Source organism: Numenius arquata, chromosome 22 (genome assembly GCF_964106895.1).
Source record: "Numenius arquata chromosome 22, bNumArq3.hap1.1, whole genome shotgun sequence".
Taxonomy (NCBI): domain Eukaryota; kingdom Metazoa; phylum Chordata; class Aves; order Charadriiformes; family Scolopacidae; genus Numenius; species Numenius arquata.
The window spans coordinates 7,648,290-7,667,574 of record NC_133597.1 but is presented as its reverse complement, the minus strand read 5'-3'; the positions used below and the strand labels follow the sequence as shown (position 1 = coordinate 7,667,574).

Genomic DNA, 19,285 nt, shown 5'->3' with positions numbered 1-19,285 from the left:
GTGGCCAAACCCCCCCCGGTGATGCCACCGCCATCCATCCCGGTGGCCAGAACCCCCCCGGTGATGCCACCGCCATCCACCCCGGTGGCCAAACCCCCCCCCCCCGGTGATGCCACCGCCATCCATCCCGGTGGCCAAACCCCACCCTGGTGATGCCACCGCCATCCACCCCGGTGGCCAAAACGCACTCGGTGGGGGACAGGGACATCCTCCAGCAGGTTCCCGCTGCTCGTCGCGCAAACACTAAGCTCCGCCGTCTTTGCGCGGGTTTGTTGGGACTATGAAAATGTAAAAGTTTTAAATTTAGGGTTTTATTTTTGTAATCCCCCGGCTTGTGGTTTTCTGTGGTGCGAGTGACCCTGGGGCACCGCCGAGCCGCCAGGGGGCGCTCCCCCCCCGGCGGCGCCGCTCTCTCTCACGCTCCTCGTTTGGCGGCGCCGCGCAGGCGCAGTGCGCGGAGGGGGGTGGGCGCCATGGCGGAGAGCCCGCGGCCGAAGAGGAAGCGGGAGGAGGAGGAGGAGGAGGCGGCGGCGGCCGGGGCCGAGCCCCACGACGGGGCCGCCGCCGTCCCCTTCCCGTTGGCGGAGCTGCGCCTGCGGCGTGTGCTGCGGGAGTCGGCGCGGGAGAAGGCCGTGTTCCTGCACGGGGAGGTACCGGGAGGGTGGGGGGGGGATCCAGGCCCGCTCAGACCCGCCGCCTTTATTCCTGCTGAGGGGATGGCCCAGGCGGGCCACGCCCCCTGGCAACAGGCCACGCCCCCGGCAACAGACCACGCCCCTCCCGGAAGAGGCCACGCCCCTCCTGGGCACCGCATGGGGCGGGGGGGTGTACCCCGGTTCCCCCCCCCCACCCCGCGCTCTCCCGGCCCCGTCCCATCTTTATTCCACAAAGCTCGGCACCATACTCGGTTTTCCTGCCTTTTTCTGCCCAAATTCGGCCCAGGCGGGGCGGGGAGAGGGCACGAGGTGGTTTCTCTCAGCCCCAGCGCACTGGAAACCTTACTTAAAGCCTCAGGTTAATTTTTCCTTATTCGTATTTGCTGTTGCTGAGAGCGGGTTTGTCGTGTTGGAAACTTTATTTTCCACACAGCTGTGGTTGCTTTTTTTCTTATTTGTTGCTTTTGGCCCAGTGAGCAGGTGTTTCGTGCTTGGTGGGTAAAGTGGCATTGGATTGCAAGGAAGATGAGAACTCTAGGGCTGTAAATAGGGTAGGCGTGTCCATCAGGCACCATAAAAGGGAAATTTGTAATAACTCTATAAGTTTGATGGCTGGAGAGCGTGGCAGTGGCACGGGAGCAGTGCAGCTGCCTTGGCTCCTGTCTCCTGGAGATGTACATCTGAGTTGGCGATGAGGACGGGGAAGGTTCAAGCTGCTGCTTCAGTCTCAGGGCAATGGGGTTGATGGTAACTGAACCGGGCGCAGACCTGCCTGCTCTGCCTTGTGAGCTGGGTTGGGAGCCCTGGGTGAACTCCTTTGCTGTCCCCAGGCGGTGTTCAGGGAGGCCTTGCCTGGGTCCTGTACAAATGGGAGCGATTTGGGTGTGTGTTCTGCACCCTGCGTGTCCCGGAGCTGACACACTCAGGGTCTGGGTTGTGGTTCCTCGGAGCAGGACAGCAGCGCTCCCTGCCCTGGAACAGCCTAGGTTTGCTCCCTGACCGTGTTGTGAACCCCTACGCCTGTCTCTGCCCTCTTCCTGACCCTCCAACCGCCTGGTCGGTGGCCCTGTGTTGAATTGCCAGTATCTGAGATGAAATCAGTGATGTGGGTCAGCAGGAACGCAGCTGGGAAGGGCACTGGGAGCATCCAGGGAGGTGCAGATGGGCTTGAGGTGTTGTCCACATCCCGTGTTCTCCCAAAAAACCACCTGTGTTCCCTGATGGGGAGCGGATTCCTGCCATGCCTCAGGGCAAAAGTGCTTTTATTTTTGGATGGGGCCTGGACCAGGAGATCGTTTGCGCCTGAGAATTGAGAGGCTGCAAGGTGTTCCCTGGGTGGAGGTGTTCAGGTGCTGGCCTCAAACTCTCCAGCCAGCGCTGGGTCTGTGTTTGCTGACAGGTTTGTCTGTTCTTATTTTAGGTGACCAGCCCCTCTGGAGAGGGGACAAATGCCGTAGTCATCCTGGAAAAGACTCCTTTCCAGGAGGAGAAGGTCTCAGACCTGCTGAAGAAGCACACGAAGCTGGAGCTGCAGATGCGCAATGACATCTACAGCACGTACCACCTCTATCCGCCCCCAGAGCTGAGTGGTGAGTGCTCTTGGGGGTGTCCTGGGAGGGCGGCTCGCTCCATGGCTTGGCTGCAGGCTGGCCATCGTGGCTGGGATGCCGGTCGGTGTACTCCTGCCAGCTCCGGATGGTAGGATGCAGTGAGACAGGCAAGTGACGTGGCTGGACCCAACCACGTCACCCCGGTTGTGGTTTGGGTGACAGCAGCAGACCTGGCCCAGGTGGGGAGATCAGTGGATCATTGTCACTCTGAAGGCAACATCTCGCTCCAGAGGCTTTGGATGCTGCCTCATTTCACCCCCTCTTCCCCGCGCTGTTGGACACCTACCTCAGCTGATGAGTAGCTGCCCGTTAAATGGCCATTGCTTGATTACTTGCAATCATCTGCCTGTGCCTTGATTTAAAGGTGAAGAAGGGCTTGGGCACCTGAAAGCTTTCCTTGTGTGTTTTTTCAGTGATGTCAGTTAATCTGGTAAGACACTGTCTCTCACCATAAAGTTTATGTTGAAAACAATCTCTGCAGAGCGCATGTCAGCTTCTCGTTCCAGGGTATCATCTCATCTGCTTTATTTTTGTTGCCCAGTGTTGCGTGGTGAGGACAGACAGCTAGTGTGTTTGCAGGAGAGATTTAAATCCTGTAACATCGAGTGCCTTGTGCGGGGAAATACCTGGCCTCTCTGCCCTTTAGGCCTCTCCCCGCTGATTTCGTGCATCTGTGTGTTATGAAACCTGATTAATAAGAGTATGAGGAAGTGAGATGAGCGGGTTAGTGAGCTTCGGTAGAAGGCTGTCATCCTGCGAGACGGATTCTTGTCACGGTGGAAGGGTGTCCTGCGGTTGCGGTGCTCTGCAGCTGCCGCTGGAAAGTGGGGCTGCTCTTTCAGCAGGCCGGGCACTTCCATTTAATGCTGGTATGCGTTTAAATTCTGGAAGTGCAGCGATTAATTACGTGGTGATGCTTCCATAAACACAATGATACACAAACAGGTTTAACAGAGTCAAAATTAATTAGAGCAATAGCCTTAAGTAAGAAGTTGTTGTCGTCCTGAATTAAATTTTTGGGATATTTGAGGTGCTTTCCCAAAAATGCTCCTATTTTAATGCCCTTTCCATGGTGTAGGAGGAAGCACTGTCTCGCTTTGGGAGCTTGAGTTGTCAAAACTCCTACCAGAGACTTGAAATCAGAGATTTCAGCTTTACAAAGCCACGCTCCAGTGGCAGGAAAACACGGCGACACGGTGGTTGTGGCGGTTGCCCTGGATGGGAAGATGTCAGAGCTCTGCTTCCTCCACTGGACAGGCTTCTGCTTGGGCACCCGCTGCATTCGGGGCCGGCAGCGACTCCCAGGGATTCCCACGAGGTGGCATTGCGAGACTAGAATCCCCTGGGCATCCCTCTAGCTGCAGCCCTGCCAGCCCTGCTGGCCTCTGACTTCTTTGTCGCACCACGCTGTGCTGTGTAACTCCAGTGTTTTGCAGCTCTGAGGAGAAAGACCTGGGAGTCCTGGTGGACAATAGGATGTCCATGAGCCAGCAATGTGCCCTTGTGGCCAAGAAGGCCAGTGGCATCCTGGGGGGCATCAGGAAGAGTGTGACCAGCAGGTGGAGGGAGGTCATCCTGCCCCTCTGCTCTGCCCTGGTGAGGCCCCATCTGGAGCACTGGGTCCAGTTCTGGGCTCCCCAGTTCAAGAAGGACAGGGAACTGCTGGAGAGGGTACAGCAGAGGGCTACAAAGATGATGAGGGGCCTGGAGCATCTCTCGTACAAAGAGAGGCTGAGGGACTTGGGTCTTTTTAGTCTGGAGAAGAGAAGGCTGAGGGGGGATCTGATCGACGCCTATATATACTTAAAGGGTGGGTGTCAAGAGGATGGGGCTGGTCTTTTTCCAGTGGTGCCCAGTGACAGGACAAGAGGTAACAGGCACAAACTTGAATATAAGAACTTCCACCTAAACATGAGGAGGAACTTCTTTCCTGTGAGGGTGGCAGAGCCCTGGAAGAGGCTGCTCAGAGAGGTGGTGGAGTCTCCTTCTCTGGAGACATTCAGACCCCACTTGGACACGTTCCTGTGCAACCTGCTCTGGGTGGACCTGCTCTGGCAGGGGGTTGGACTAGATGGTCCCCAGAGGTCCCTTCCAACCCCATAGCATCCTGTGATTCTGTGTTACTCCGATAAATTAAATCCAAAATTTTGCTAAGATTTATGCCAGGTGTGAAACCCCTCACTGGGTTGAAAAGGCTGTTAAAAGGGTTGCTGGTTGCCATCAGTGGGTGCTGGTTGCCACACTGGGTCCTGTTTGTTCTGAGAGACTGGAGCAAAACCAGGTGAATCTGGGTCTTCTTGCATCCTGCTTCTGTGCCTTTTGTTAAACTAAATCCTTGCCTGTTTTTTTTTTTTTCTGTCTAATGTGTCCTCTGTGCTGTGACTCTGGCACAGCGTGGCCGTGCTGTTTGTTTCATGCGTGGCTGGACCAAACCAGCTGTGCTGTCATGGGTGTCTGTGCTGTTCCTCTTGCAGGTTTGGGGAAAAAGCCTCTGGCTTCCTTTTGCTTAAGTTTATCTTTTTAATTACTTTAAAAATTGTCTTTAAAAGGCAGGTTTAGCAGAAATGTTATGCATCTCTCCTTCCCGGCCCTCTCCTTGGCATCGCTGTGCCTGCTCTGGATGTTGGGCAGGAGAGCTGGAGGGACTGTGCGCCGCTGTGCTGCCCTCCAGGCTCCCTGGCTCCGAGCGGTGAGCGAGGAGGCTTCTTCCTTTGAAGGAATTCAGGGCCAAATAGCCGGTTTTTGCAGGCATGTTGCATGAGCTGCTGGCGGGCAGCTGGGCTGGCACCAGAGGAAGCAGTTGTATCCATCAGGAGGGGAAGGAAATTGCCCTCTTGAGCTGAGTCATGGAGGGAGTCGACGTGAGGAATGCAGCTCATAAACCTAAAATGAAGGAGGAGGAATTTCTATAAGGCTGTGGACAACGTCAGGGCTTGTGAGAAATCCCTGGACGTCGAGTGATCGTGCGGAGACCCTGCGAGCCCTTGCACGGGGTCTGTCTCAGCTTGCAGGGTTAGGGATACACAGGGTTTCATCTCCTGGCACTTGCAGGTTTACACCTGGTTAACATGGGGCAGTAGAAGTATTTTGCAGGAAAGGTCAAACTTTGGTGTTGAGCAGGTTCTTTGACAAGTCCTGGGTCGCAGCGTCACGCAGAAAATGAATTCACCCCAGGGTTTTCACAGCATCTCAGGTGGCCGAGCTCCTCACGCTCAGCTCCTCGCTTTCTGAAGGTAAAGTAAATCTCCAGACCAAGGAAATCACGACCGCCGGTGACTGCGACATTGGGGACATTGAAGGTACCAGGAGCTGCTCCTGGGTCCCTCTGCTTTTTTGCAGTGCGTTTCTCAATGCCACCTTTGTAGTCTGAAGTCCCCGGGGTGGCTCTTCCTTCAACTGGAGTTTGGGGATAGCTGAAAGTGGATATTTTCTGCAGCCTTTCCCCGCCTCCTCGTTTCAGCGAGTTGGATGCTGTCTCCTCCGCAGAGTCGAGCTAACGCAAGCCCTGTGCGATGAAAGCCTTTTGTCTTGGCGGTAAAAGAGCCTGCGAGGCTGGACCAGTCGCTTTGTTTGCACGGTGAAGGCAGAGAAAGGGAGGCCAAAAGAAGTACGTTACCTGAGCAAATGACTCCCTTCTGCCCCGGGAAGAGGAATTTCACTCTGCTGCAGCTTAAGGATGAGATTTTTAGGGTTGGGAGCACACGGGTGGGGGGGGGACGACTCCTGACGACAGCGCTGGTCAGAAAGAGGACCTCATCCGTGTTTTGCTCGGCTCAGTGGTTTTACTGGCCACTAGAAGAGACGTGTCGAGGCTAAAATGGGAAATAACGTTTGCAAACCAGCTTAATAATGATCAGAGTGTCTGAAGGGCAACCCAAAATGCCCCCATGAAGGAAAAGGAAATTTGTGAGTGAGTTTGTGAGGAGGAGCGGTGTCAGAGAGCGTGCCCTCCGACAGTATCTGCCCTGCTGACAGCGAAGGCAGGCGTACACAAATCATTCTAAGGCCAGTTGCTGGATGTTGCCTGGATTTAAGAGGCAGCTTGTGCCTAGAGGTGCGAGATGCTGGCGGAGGAAACCCTCGCTCTGGGACTCTCCCTTGCAGGGAGAGCAAGGGCCGCTTTCAGAGCAGGGGAAAGGTTTTCCTGCTGGCAGCGGCTCAATTGCAAAAGTCAGACGGTTCAAGCAACATGTTCCCCGATAGCCTTCAGCTCCTGGTGGTGCTCACACCTGTTTAACAAGGAGAACTTGCTGTTTCCAGAAAAAAGCAGGCTCCTCTTGCCTGGCTGCTGAGGGATGTCGTGTTTCACACCACCAAAGCTGCACTGGCTTAAGAGCCCTTAAGGGGTCTGTAGTCACTGGTCATGGCTCGTCCCTGCGCTGCAGGCTGAAGCTTATTAAAAATGTCTAAAAACGAGCACATCAGGAGACGCTCTGGCTCCATCTCTCCAACACAGAGGGCAGAAATTGTGGGAGAAATGGGAGAGCATGGAAGGAAAGTATTCAGTCATGCAGGAAGTGATACATATCCCTGCTTTCCCCAGCCTGAAAAGCGTCTGGTTTCAGGCAGTGAGGAGCTGGAGAAACTTGCAGGAGCCGCGTGGGGAAGGTTGGTTCATCTCCCAGTGTTTCCACACTCCGCCTGCCTGCGGGGCTTGCCCAGCACAGAAAGCTCTTTGCATTTACACTTAAAGAAAAAGCTGGAGCCTGAAGCAGTGGGAGTGCGTGGGGTGGCTTGGGGGACAGTGGGAGGCATCACCCTGCTTTGCTCTGGGGTTTTTTTGGGTTGTAACCTCCAGTTTTCTTCTTCGCCATGACTGTTGCAGCTGGAACCCACTGGGTGCTTGGTCTGTGGATGAGAACCAGGGGCCAGACGGCCTTGGCAGGAATCCCCAGCAGCACACTTGGCTTGCCCTGACGTGTGCTGGCCTCGGAGACTGCGAGCTCTTGCAAGCTTTATCCTTTTCTGCTTTTTTTTTAAATTTTTTTTTTTTTTTTTATTTTCGGCTTTTATTTCATTTAATAATGAGAGCCCCAGATGTCCGAGGCAAAGCTGCGGTTGAACCTGGTTGGGTGTGGGTTGAATTTAGGTGTTCCCTGGTGACTGCTGCACAGTTGCGATCAGAAAACTAAATAAACGACATTAATACGGCAGGGGAAGGGGGAGGTTGTGCATTGTATTTAGGGCTGCATCGAAGGAGATAGCGGATGACGGGAGGACGGCACAGAGCTGTGTGCAGCAGGAAAGAATCTTGCAGAGGAAAAGAAAACTTGCAAGAGTGCAAATGGGACTTTCTCAGTCGCTTCCTGGGCTTGGCACCTTCCTCCACCTGATGGTTGAGTTGATCAGGCAGATTATGAGCCAAAGCTCAGCGTCCTACTAGCAAAAGGAAAAAAAAAAAAAAAGCACCCCTGCCCAAAGGTAGAAACAGGTTCTTCCTGCCCTGCATGCTTCTCTTGGCTCCCCGGCATGTTTAAATCTGTTTAAAACAAAACTAGAGTGGTCCATTTTAATGTTGCTGGGTGGGATGGGAGAAGTGAGCACGAGGCATCTCAGCGGGTTGCCCTGGCCTCTCCTCGCTGTTTGCATCAGTTTGAAATTTGACGTGCTGAGCTGGAGGGGGATTTTTGGCAGAGCCTGGTGACAGTGCGGTGGGAAAGGGGACGAGGCATTGCTGGTGAGCCCGGAGTGTGCTTTCCAACGTGCACGAGCTCTCTCTGCCTCCTTCCCATCACATAGGTGTCCTGTGCTGTGAGTGTGGGGTAACATGCTCCATCCTCCCCTCTTGGCAACAGCCGCCTGCAGCCCCTTTCCCCATAAGTTCCCCAAATTGAGCTGGGGTTTTGGTTTTGTCTTGAGTGGTTGTTTTTTTCGTTTGCGTTTTTAGCGGAAAAGGGGAGAAGTTGTTTTGTTTCTGGTCAATCCAACCTTCCTTTTCTCCTGGGCAGGGAAACAAGGGTGCAGTGTATCCCCTAATACCCTTCCCAGGGTGAACTGCCCGATGGGTTATTCTCTGCCATTGCAGTACCTCTGCCTCCTGCTCATCCGGGTTCCTTCAATTAAACCTCCTTTTTTATAACCTCCGGTTAATTGACGGTCAGTCCTGACTTCCAGAATAAACCACAGGCGCTTCGTGGCGTCCCTGGGATGACGTTCAGGACCACGCCGGCTGGTGTGACTCAGATGCAGGGAGACAATCCCTGATGCTCCAGCAAGCTTGAAAACCCACATCATGTGTCCAGCGATTCTTTACCCCCGTTTCCAGGCCAGGGTAGGTTTCGGCTGGCCCACGGTGTACGTGATGCTTTAATGCACGTGGAGTCTGCCAGGAGCAGGGCAGCTTTTAAAACGGAGCATGAACGAGGCCGGTCGCCAGCAGTGGAAAGATTTTGTGGCGAGCCTGGTCTCGCCATGGATGTTTCCTGCGGCTGAGCCCAGCCTGAGCTGGGACTTTGCATCCCGTGCTCAGGCTCTTAATGATAGTCAGGCTCTGAGCATTTATCAAACAGCTTTTCTGGCCATAGTGATATATGCTAATTAACATTGCTGGGGTGTTTCAGGGTTGATGAGACCCCTCTAGAAGGGAAATAATCGTTAGCGAACCACAGCCTCTCCCCCTCCTCCTCTTCCAAACATCTGCTGCTCAACCGCAGCTGCACATTAAGGATTTCTCTGATCTCATTCTAGGCTTTAAAGTATCCGAAGTGGCTCTCCCCACTGTGCGCAGCCACCCCCCAAACTGGGGAGATGCTGGGGAAGTCGGGAAGGGTCCTCTGAACCCCCTCCCAGCCAGCACACGGGTTGCGGTTATCACCGCAGCATGGGGGGGTTTCTCCTCTACTCCCTGCTCTTGTTTTGGGGTATAACATCAAATTGTGGGAGCTTCAACCTGAGGCTGGGTGTGGTATTTTCTTATCTTTTGCCTTTTTGTTTTCTCCCCAGTGCTTTGCTGGTCTTTCTAAGTGAGGAGCAGAGGAGTTACAGCCTTGTCTTTTTTTTTTTTTTTTTTTTTCCTCCCTTTGCTATTACATCATCCCACTAGAAGCGCTAATCGAGTCCTGGAAAACAACCTTGTTTGAACATGTGTACGGTGGGAATCAGACCAGGCTGCCCTTGTGGTTTGCATTTTCATATTTCATGTTACCAGCATTTTCCTGTGGATTTCATTAAGCTGGGTTTGGCATGAAATGAAAAGGCAGAGTCCTCCCGGCTTGTGCAGCGCCGTCCTTGAAAAAAAAACAGAAAGAAAACTAAAAAAAACCCAACTACTAAACCACCCTAATCCTGGCTTTAAGAACAAATAGATATTTATATTCGTGTCTGGCTAGCATGTATACATATATAGAGCGTGAAGCACGGCTGTTTGGTACCCTGCTGAGTGTGCAGCCCGTAGGTTTTGTAAGCGTGGCAGACCTTGAGCACGAGCTGCAGTGTTTCAGTGCCCCAGCCACTTGCTTCGGTCCCGTCTCCTCGGGGTTTGTCCAGGCTTGTGGTTTTTTTTCTCCTTCCTGCGTTAAGTTTTATAGCAGCTCTCGTTGGCTGGGAAGGCAGAGCGCCCTTGGAGTTGTGGCAGGCTCTCTTGTCGCACGTCTAATCTCAGCCAAAGAGGGATATTTTCCAATTGTTTTAGTGCTGTGGGGAGGTTTTACTGCTGCCGAGGTCAGAGCTGCCAGGGTGACGAGGTGTGCACCGGTATCCTGTTTAATGCCACAGAAATTACGCAGCAAAGTTTTAATCTTGAGCTAAACAAAAATTGTTTTCCTTTTGCTAAACGTTTAAATGCTCTTTGTGTCGGCTGCTGCAGGGGAATCACCCAGCCCTCTTCCCTCGGCTCGTCCCGCACCGTGATAACCCACCAGCCTGCATTGTTTGCTCCGGATCTGTCCCTGTGCCCTTGAACTCTTTGTCTCCTTGTGCTCGAGGCCGAGCATCCTGGTGGCCGAGAGCTCTGGGAAGGAGCTGCTCCTTGAGCTTGCAGCTCACGCGACCTCTGGTTTTGTGGCTGGAGAAAGTTGCTGGGTGCTCGCTCGATAACATCCCATGAGCTCCGGATTTGAGTATGAGGAAGATGCATCTCTGCCCCCAGGGTTGTGTTTCTGTCCTGGTTGTTGACTGCACATAAGCTCTTCCCTGGGAGCCCCAGCTCTGCCCCGATGTTGCTGATATGCCTGAAAGAGCAAGTGTGGGAATAAAACCTTCCAGACAGCAAACTCCTCCGCCTGAACTGGAAAGACAGGCCCTGGCTGTGTTGTTGGCTTATCCTGCCTCGAGAAAAGCAGCAGCGGCAGCCTGGGAGGTTAAAGCACGGCTTTGCTTTCCATGTTCGTTCTCCCCCACCCCGCTATTTTAGCGGCATCTTTGAAAAACATGTTAGTGTGGCCCTTATTGGAAGGGAAAACAGATTTATCGGGAACTGAGGGAAGTGATGTGGGTTTCATCTGTGATGGTAACTCAGTGAACATACTTGTTTCTAGAGATAAAAACCACAGTGGTGTACCCCGCCACGGAGAAACACCTTCAGAAATACCTCCGCCAAGAAGTGCACCTCATCCGTGAAACCTGGGAGGATTACAAGAGCATAACGCTGCCCTTCATCCAGTCCCAGAGCTTCAGCATCCAGGTATGGGTTACTGCTGCTTCCCCTCTGCACAGGCGGGCATCTTTGGTCTCCTCTTTCGACACGCCAGGCAGTCAGGTGTCTCCTCTAGAGCCCAGGTTGAAGGCAGAAGAGTCGGGAATGCTCTGTCTCTGTCTCGCTGTTGGTTGTTCCTTCAGCGTGTTGCCAGCCCTCATCTGGCAGGGCAGCCCGCTTCTCAAACGCGACCGGCTGCAGGTTACTTCTGCTGCTCCTGAGTGGTGATGCTGCCTGAATGCCATCCCCTCATCCATCGTGCTTTCTTGAGGCTCTCTGACCTTTCAGATACACTCAGTGCTGCTAAACAGGCCTCTCCCCTAAGCTCCCCCGTGTCCCCATCCTTCTGTCCCCTGGGGCATCTTTCTGCATCTTTGCAGAAAAACATTTGCCTTGGAGATGTATCCAAAGTTGCTTTTCCCAAGGCTTCTGGAGACTTTCTGTGCCGAGGCGTTCCTCCTCCTTTCCAAGGGTGGCTCCCTGGGCGTTGGTGCAGTTTGCGGGGCTTTTTAGGACTCTCTTGGGTGTTGCGGAGATGGGAAGGCACAGACTGCTCTTGGATTCCTGCATCGCAGCTCACTCCTTGGGCTTTGCCTACAGCTCCTCTGCCATTCAGCCCTTCGGTCTGTATTCCACGTGGCAAAGCTGTACTTCTAGTGTCCTCCTTGCTCCAGGCAGCAGCAATGGACTTTCTCCTGGTTTACATCCTTTTTGACCATTCCTCTCCCTGTCTGTAAGAAAGGACCAAAACAACACAAGTCTGTAGGGACCGATTCCTGCCAGCCTGTGCATAAACCAAATCCTGGGTCTGCTGAGGCTATCCATGAAAAATGAACCTCAAAAACCAACCTACTGCAGGCCTTGGGTATCCCCTCCCACCTCTTTCCTGCTGCCTTAAAGCAGCAGAACAGTTAACAGCGTTCACTGTTGCAATGTCTGTTTGCTAATCGCTTGCAGATGAACGTGAATCCTGCGTTCTGCCTCTCGGAGCAGAAGGCACCTTGTGAGCCGCCGCGTGCGCTCGATTGCTCCTCGCCTGCCTGCATTTCTCTGCTCCACCGTTCAGCTGTCTCGCCGGGGCTGCAACACCAGGAACGTACAGGCGGCCTTTGTTAGCTGGAGAAAGACCAGAGTGTGTTTCCACCAGCCAGCAACCTGCACGGACGTGTTCTCTCTGCTTTTGCTTTATGGCTGTTAAGTTTCCTGATGTAGCAGCTGCTTGAGCTCTCTCTCTCTGCCTCTCTCACTAAATGCTTGTGAGATGGTTTTTGTACATGGAAACATATTCCTGGTGACCATCAGGAGCATCTGCTGAGAAATCACGGTCAGCACAGTCAGTCCTTGACCTCTGTGATTTCATAATGCTGTTTCTTGTCTTTATCTAACTGGTTTTAATGAGCGGAAAGGAAAATGTGAAGAGTAACAGAAATATCGGGGGACTACAGAGGCGACTCTGTTTTCTGCTGGAGGATGCAAGGCATGGATGATTTCAGTATAATAGTTTTATTGTGGTGCCAGTCTCTGGACATGTGTTCTCCTTGCTGGGCTTGTGTTGGAAACAGCAAGAGCCATCAGCTGATGAGCTGCCCATCACATGAGGTTTAAAATTCAGCTCATCTGATCGGTGAAGTTATTTAGGGCACTGATAGCTTGGCCCTTGTGAAAAGAGCAGGCATTAAAAAAAAAAAAAAAACCAACCAAAGAACCCAAAAACAAAGGGCAAACCTTAATTTCCTGCTGAGCTTCCTGCCCTGCTTTTCTTCCGGGGTCACAGAGCACAGCGATCCTGTGCCTTGCTTTCCAAAATCGCTTCGAGAATCTAATCTTCTCTAAGACATGGTTGCTAGGAAGAAAAGATGAGAAATTTAAGAAAAAAAAAAACAGATCAAGGGAGGAGAGGTTGGTTTCTCCCTGAGGATATGTTCAGGTCAGTTCACAATGATCCTAAGTTTTAACTGGATTAATTAAACTCTTGACAGAGCTCCCCAAAAGGGCTGTCTTTTTATCTTGAGCGTCTGATGTGCGCAACATCCACTGACCCGGCTCGCTCGGTGTGTCTGCAAGACTGGCTGTGTCTTCCCTGCCCACCTGGGGCAGCCAAAATGTTTTGTACCTAAACTTGATGGGAAAATCGCGTTTCAAAAAATTGTTTCAGCTTTCAAGCCCTAACCATTTCCTGCTGCCTTATCTTCTAGGGACCTGGCTGGGGACTCCCTTGGCAGTCCAATACTTAATTAGACGTAAGCTAGAGCATAAAGTATATTTTGGAGGTGTAAGGAAGGATGCTCAAGCACAGTTTGGGAGCCAGGAAAAGCAAAGATGCTTTTTGCTGGTCTCGCTCTGTCGCTTATCCCTGGTCTCTTCCATTTCATAGCCAAAACTCCTCTTTGGATGGTGCTTTGCTTTGAAGGACTGCGGGGGGGATAACCAGAGCAGGGAGTGCAGGCAGCCTGGAGGCTGAAGCTTCAAGTGTAGAGAAAGAAGAGCAGCGAGCTGTGTTCTAATCAGCCAGAAAACCAAGAGAGACAGAAGACACATTGCCCGGGAAAACACAGGCCTTTCGTATTCGCCTGGCGAGCGCTGGCTGCCAGCAGCCGGAGCTGCATCCCACCTCAGGCTTGCAAACAATCTGCTCTTCCCTTTCTGAATGGGAAAAATCAGCTGAGTTCCCAGACCGAGTTGTGAAGGTTTCGGTGCAGCCTGGGAGGTAAAAAGGTGGAAACAGCCCTGCGGTGCTGTGAGAGGCATCTGCTGAGCCCCACGAGAGCTGGCGTCCACCGCTGCCCTCCTCGCTGGCGTCCGGCACGCTCCGAGTTGCTTGTGTCGGTGCTGGTCTGCCCGAATGCTGGGACTCTCCATTGCCAGCGGCGGGAGCCAGGAGGAGGAATTCCGCTGCCCCTCTGGGTAGTTAGTGCCTCTAGCAGCTCCATCTCCACCTAATTCGTAAAGCAGCCAGCTCTGGTTTATCGCTAGACTCCATCGAGGAGAATGATCTCCAAATCCTCTTAGGGGCAAACGCGACTATTCCTGCACTGGGCTAAACCGTCTCTGTTCAGTTCCCCAACTCCAGCTGTGGCCAGTTCTTAATGCTTGAGAGGAAAAGAAAAATCCCTGAATAATTTAGCGAGCCGGCGGTGCAGTGCCACACAGCGGGGTCGGGGGTACCTTGTCACTCAAGTGCTCGTAATAGCCTCGAGTTTGTTGCTGGAATGTTTTATGGATAATTAACTACAAATGTTATCAGCCATGAAATTATTTAGTCATCTTAAAATCAAGTCGTTGGGGTTATTTTTGTTTTATATTCTACTTGCAGCGAATACGCACTAAGCCCTGAGCTTGGGCTAAATGTGCCTGAGGCGTTCAGGTGTTTTTTCTCTGCTGGTTTAGAAATTGTGTATTTCTCTTTCAGTGGGTGTACAATATCCTGGAGAAGAAAGCTGAGGCTGATCGAATCATCCATGAAAACCCAGATCCTTGCGATGGATTTGTTCTAGTTCCAGATCTTAAGTGGGATCAAAACCAGGTTTGTTTGCTCCTCTTGCTTGTCCGAAGAGTAATCCAGAGGAAATGTCCACTTTTGTGCTACTAATAGCACATGAATGGAAGTTTTAGTAGGGGAATGGGTCCTTCCTGTTCACACTGTCATTAAGTGATGATATTGCCAGGGCCTTTTATCATGTGCTAATTGTGGTCACAGCAGAACACAGGCTGTTCTCGCTGCTGCTGGCTGATTTATGTATTAGCTTCACTTTCTCTTTCCTGTATTAGCCCAAATGTTGTCGTGGTGTGTTTGAACCTAAATCCAGCTGCATATTTGCTCCTGATGAACTTGTTTGGGGTTTTTTTTTGTTGTTGGTTTTTTTTTTTTTTTTGGGTTTTTTTTTTTTTCAAGCCTCAACTTTAAGTGCAAACCAGGCAGATGTGTTGTCCTTCAGTTGCTGCAATTAACTCTCCTCCACACAATATCAAACAGATGGTCGTTAGCTTATGAGCAGCTCCTTAACCCCTCGTGGGAGTGGCCACTCCTTGAAACGCAGAGGTTTTTAAACCCAGGCTATAATCCTCAATTGAGTGGCTCATTATTTCCTTGGGCTCCAGCTCCCTTTCCTGCTGTAGTTCTGGGGATGTGCCTGGCGAAGTGAAACTCCACATGCGCACCCCCTTGAAGTCAATGGAGTCAAAAAAAAAAAAAAAAAATCCCCTTCGTGTTTCTGATCCTCAATGTTTCTGCAGGCGGCGGGGGGGGAAGCAGGGGAGGAAAGTTACCATAAGATTGAAACTTAGAAATGGGAACTAAAAACTCAAAGAAATGGGAACACAAGCCTGCTCACGGGCAACGTAACTCTGTATTTCTGTGTTGGGAGCACGTAGTTGTGGTCTGGTGCTGGGGGAGTGACCAGGGGAGCACGGGTGAGTGAGTCGCTGCAGGGTGGTCTCTGGTCACTGGGAATTCCTTGCACATCAGCCACTCCAAAAACCCCTTCTCGAGCTGCAATGGGGTAACCACGCTCGAATTTCCATTTGTTCATGGGGAAGCACGACCTTCTTCCTGAAGACTTTGCAAAGCCGGCGATACACGACAAGCTTAAGCCTCTGTGCCTTGTTCAGTGCCCTTTACTTCCAGCATGGCAATATTTAGGGATTCTAAAAAGTGCATCCTGCTGCCCCTTTCCTTGCTTCGAGCAAAACCTTGGTGTAAATCCTCGCTTCCCGCAACCAACCTTCACAACTCGCATCAGGATTTGAGGCAGATGAGCTAAAAATGGTGCTTTAGCTTTCTCTGGAGACCTGTTGTACCCACGACTTGCAGCTGGCACGGTCAGGGAGCACTTAAATGGTAGGATTTGCCTTTAGGGGAGGTTTCCTCATACTGCTGTCGCCTCTTGGTAATGCTGAACAGGATCTTCTTGATATCTTCCCGAGGGCTGGGCGTCCCCCCTGGGGCTCTCCGGGACCTTTGGGTGTCCTGGCTTTTTCCAAGGCAGCGTCCCAGCGAGGGCTGTCGACTTCTGCCTCGGAGCCACAGAATTTCTCCTTGGCTGTGGGTGATGCCGAGCCAGAGCTGATCCCGGCAGCCTCGGGGCTGCCTCCGAGTGCTGGTTCCTTCCGCCGCATCCCACCGAACAGGCAAGGCTCCTAAATTAAATTCGGGAAGCGAGACAGAGCGCCCAGCAGGACTCTCCGAGCCCTGACGTAGATGTCCCTTCAACAGTCGCCTTGCACTAACTTAGCACCTTGCCCACAAATGCTGCGAGTTCACGGAATCACGGAATTGTCAGAGTTGGAATTACTTCAGGCTGATGGACAGGAGGAAGGTTTCTCATTTGCATCATGAAGTCCGTGCGCTTGCTGCTGCCCTCGACCTTCTCGGCACTGCCTCTGCTCCTGCTGCCCAACCTTGACAGGGCTTTGAGTTGGTTTCTTGGTGTTTTGGTTTTTTATTTGAATTTTTGTTTGGTGTGGTTTTTTTTTTTTTTTCCACTTCTTTGGAGTTGGTTTCAAACCCGCAGGAGCCCTGAGGCGTTGCCTGAAATGATGCCCGGCATGACATCATTCAGAGCCTTTTTGGCAACAGGCTTATTTGTTTCAAACAGCAACATGCAGATGTTGTTCTGAGGAGAAGAGATGTTTGCTTTTCCCCCCGCCAGCCAGCCAGCCCTGATCCAACGAGGACAGGCTGATCCGCCGCCTTTTCCCAGAGCTGTGCACAGGCTGCTTCGGGAACGGAACTGAACCGTGAGAGCGCTGTGCTGGCTGCGGGCAAACAGCAGCTTCGTGATTCCAGAGCCCCGAGAGCGGGTCCTGAGAGCATCTTTTGGCACAGGCGCCTGTTTCCGAATAGCCAGATGGGTTTCTCACAGCCCTGAAAAGATCTGCTGAGTCTCAAATATCTAAACCGTTTGCTTTGCGGTGTTTATATTAGAAAGCCACTAACTGAGCTGAAGGAGATGGGGATTTTTATTTATTTTTTTCAAAGTGTAATGATCCACAACCCCACATCTTGTTAAACATTGAACTTGGTAAGTGCTTTGGGAGATGCCAAAGGTTGGCGGAGAGCTGCTGAATGGCCGTATTTTACTGCACTGGGGCTGTCCGGTGACCGATTAGATCTTGAAAATAGTTATTTATAGGACTGGTGTGACCGGAAAGCGGAAATATCGGAAGCACTTTGCACAGTGGAAATATAGGAAGCTTTTCACTCGGAGAAATCTACAGTCGCAGTTTGGGCTGCTGCGATTCACTGTCAATCCTCGTGTGAGCGGGGAGACACACCGTTTGCTCGCTCTGCAGAAAAAGCCATGCTCGGGGTGGCTTCTGCGCCTGGGGGTTGCTGAGGGACCCCACCAGCCTCCTGGGCTCAGGCCTCAGTTTCCCCCATGTCTGAGAAGGTATTTGTGATCCCGCTCTTTATGGATTGGGGTGAAGCTGTCCTCTTCTGCTTATTCTTGGGGAAAAAAACCCAGTTTCTCTAGAAATGGTGTTTTGAGGTGCAGTGGGTTTGGGGTGAGTGTGTCTCTTACTGGGAGATTCCTGCTGGATTCAGCCCAGCCTGGGTGTGGGTTAAACAGGCCAGCAGTAGCCCCTTACAGCTCAGCCTGGAAAGACGTGGTTGGTGTGTCTGGTCCAAAATGCTCATGCCTCCATCTGCTCTTTCTGTGGTCACCTTTGTCACCGTCTTCCCTCTCCCTGCAGCTGGATGACCTCTACCTGATCGCCCTCATTCACCGCCGGGAGGTCAAGTCTCTTCGGGACCTCACCGCTGAGCACCTCCCGCTGCTGAGGAACATCTTGCAGGAAGGGAAGGTGAGTGCGAGGCTGGTGCGACGCTGCCGTCCTGCCCGGGGAGAGCACAGCAGGGTCGCTGCCGACCAACCTACGCACAGATCTGCCCGGGGACCGATAACCCAGAGATGACAATCTGGTCACAAACCGGGGCTGTGCTGCCCGCTCTGGCGTCTCTGCCTGGAGACCCCGGTCCCTGCTGCTCCGTCAGCAGCTTCCCTGGGGCATCGGAAAGCTGTGCCACATTCGGGACATTTCGGGGCCCCTCAGTATTTCTCCGTTAGCCGTGAGCTGCAGGAGTCCAGCCCCATCCTCCCCATATTGATAACTTCCTTCCCAACACCTTGACCGTTCTCACCGGCCAACCGGTTTTTTCCAGCCCCATGACGGGGCTTGCTTGGGAGATGGATGGGCGATAGCTTCTCTTTCCTTCACCGTGGTAGAAATTTGGAAAGTAATTGTGCTGGGGAAAGCGGAGATTAATTAAGAGATTAGTTGGGGGATTGTAGCCTGCTGAGCAGTGAACCAAGCCAGCGTGCCGGAGTTTGCCGTCTCTGTTTATAGCTTTAATTACACCGGCTGGTAACGGGATCCCTGTAACTTGCCGAGTGAGTTGGAGCGATAAAGGTGGAAGGGAAAATAATATGAGCGGAGAGCATGTCTCATCCCGGAGGGGGAAAAGTGGGGCAGCTGGAGGCATCATTCCATCCCTGCGGAGGCTGGAACAGAGGATGGGGAAGAGCTCTGTCCTTCCTGACCTCCCCCTCTCCCTTGCTGTGGGGATGGAGGAAGCAGAAATCACTTCTGCCTTTCTCTCTGTCTTCTGTGCCACCAGGGATGCTCCTTTCCATCCATTGCAAGGTCTGTCCATGCGCTGCTGCCCCATCTCCTTACGTGTTGCTTGTCCTGACCCGTGGCTTTTTTCCTCCATAGGAAGCCATAAGGAAGCGCTTCGGGGTGCCTGCGTCCCAGCTGCGGATCTACCTGCATTACCAGCCCTCCTACTACCACCTGCACGTGCATTTCACCGCCCTGGGCTACGATGCGCCGGGCAGCTCGGTGGAGAGAGCCCATCTCCTTGCAGACGTCATCGACAACCTGGCCATGGACTCCATGTACTACCAGAAACGGGCTTTGACCTTCGCCCTTCGCGCCGACGAACTTCTGTTTAAGAAATTCCAGGAGGCAGGAAGAGTGTGAGCTGGCAAAGGAGCTTTTGTATCTTTTTATTTTTAATAAATGCCCATTTTCAGGGTTTTTTTTTACAGGTCTTGGTGCTTTTTTTTAACTCTGATTTTGTACAAATTGGGGCTGACAGCCCATTGCTATGGAAACCATGTCTTCTGCTCAAGTCAATTAAAACGTTGATTGAGGTAACCCCTTTTAGTGTGCTGGCTTTTACCAGGCTCGTGGCACCAGCCTGGGCGCCGCTGGGGTGCAGTGGGCAGAGGGCTTTGGGGAGGAGGGGCTGTGTCCATCCACCTTCTTCACCCAAAACCCGACCCCTGCCACCAAATGTCAGCCCAAACGGGGGAGTAGGCAGCCAGAGGGGTCCAAAAAAACCCATAAGCTTTGCTTATTCCTTAGGGATTTATCCCTGGGAG

The 19,285-nt window shown here is 52.5% G+C and overlaps 1 protein-coding gene across 1 annotated transcript; it reads left to right on the top strand.

The window, feature by feature from the left end:
* Positions 1–449: 449 nt before the first annotated feature.
* DCPS (decapping enzyme, scavenger) lies at positions 450–19,056 on the top strand. Its single transcript, XM_074162420.1, has 6 exons — positions 450–650; positions 2,077–2,245; positions 10,741–10,886; positions 14,308–14,421; positions 17,592–17,702; positions 18,615–19,056. The coding sequence occupies exons 1-6, from the start codon at positions 474–476 to the stop codon at positions 18,879–18,881; spliced, it is 984 nt and encodes a 327-aa protein (XP_074018521.1). The 5' UTR covers positions 450–473; the 3' UTR covers positions 18,882–19,056.
* Positions 19,057–19,285: the final 229 nt, after the last annotated feature.

Excerpts from the sequence above, each read along its gene's own strand:
- DCPS (XM_074162420.1), top strand. The coding sequence starts at position 474 with ATGGCGGAGAGCCCGCGGCCGAAGAGGAAGCGGGAGGAGGAGGAGGAG. Across the intron at positions 651-2,076 it reads CCGTGTTCCTGCACGGGGAG|GTGACCAGCCCCTCTGGAGA; the intron begins GTACCGGGAGGG and ends TTCTTATTTTAG. Across the intron at positions 2,246-10,740 it reads TCCGCCCCCAGAGCTGAGTG|AGATAAAAACCACAGTGGTG; the intron begins GTGAGTGCTCTT and ends ACTTGTTTCTAG.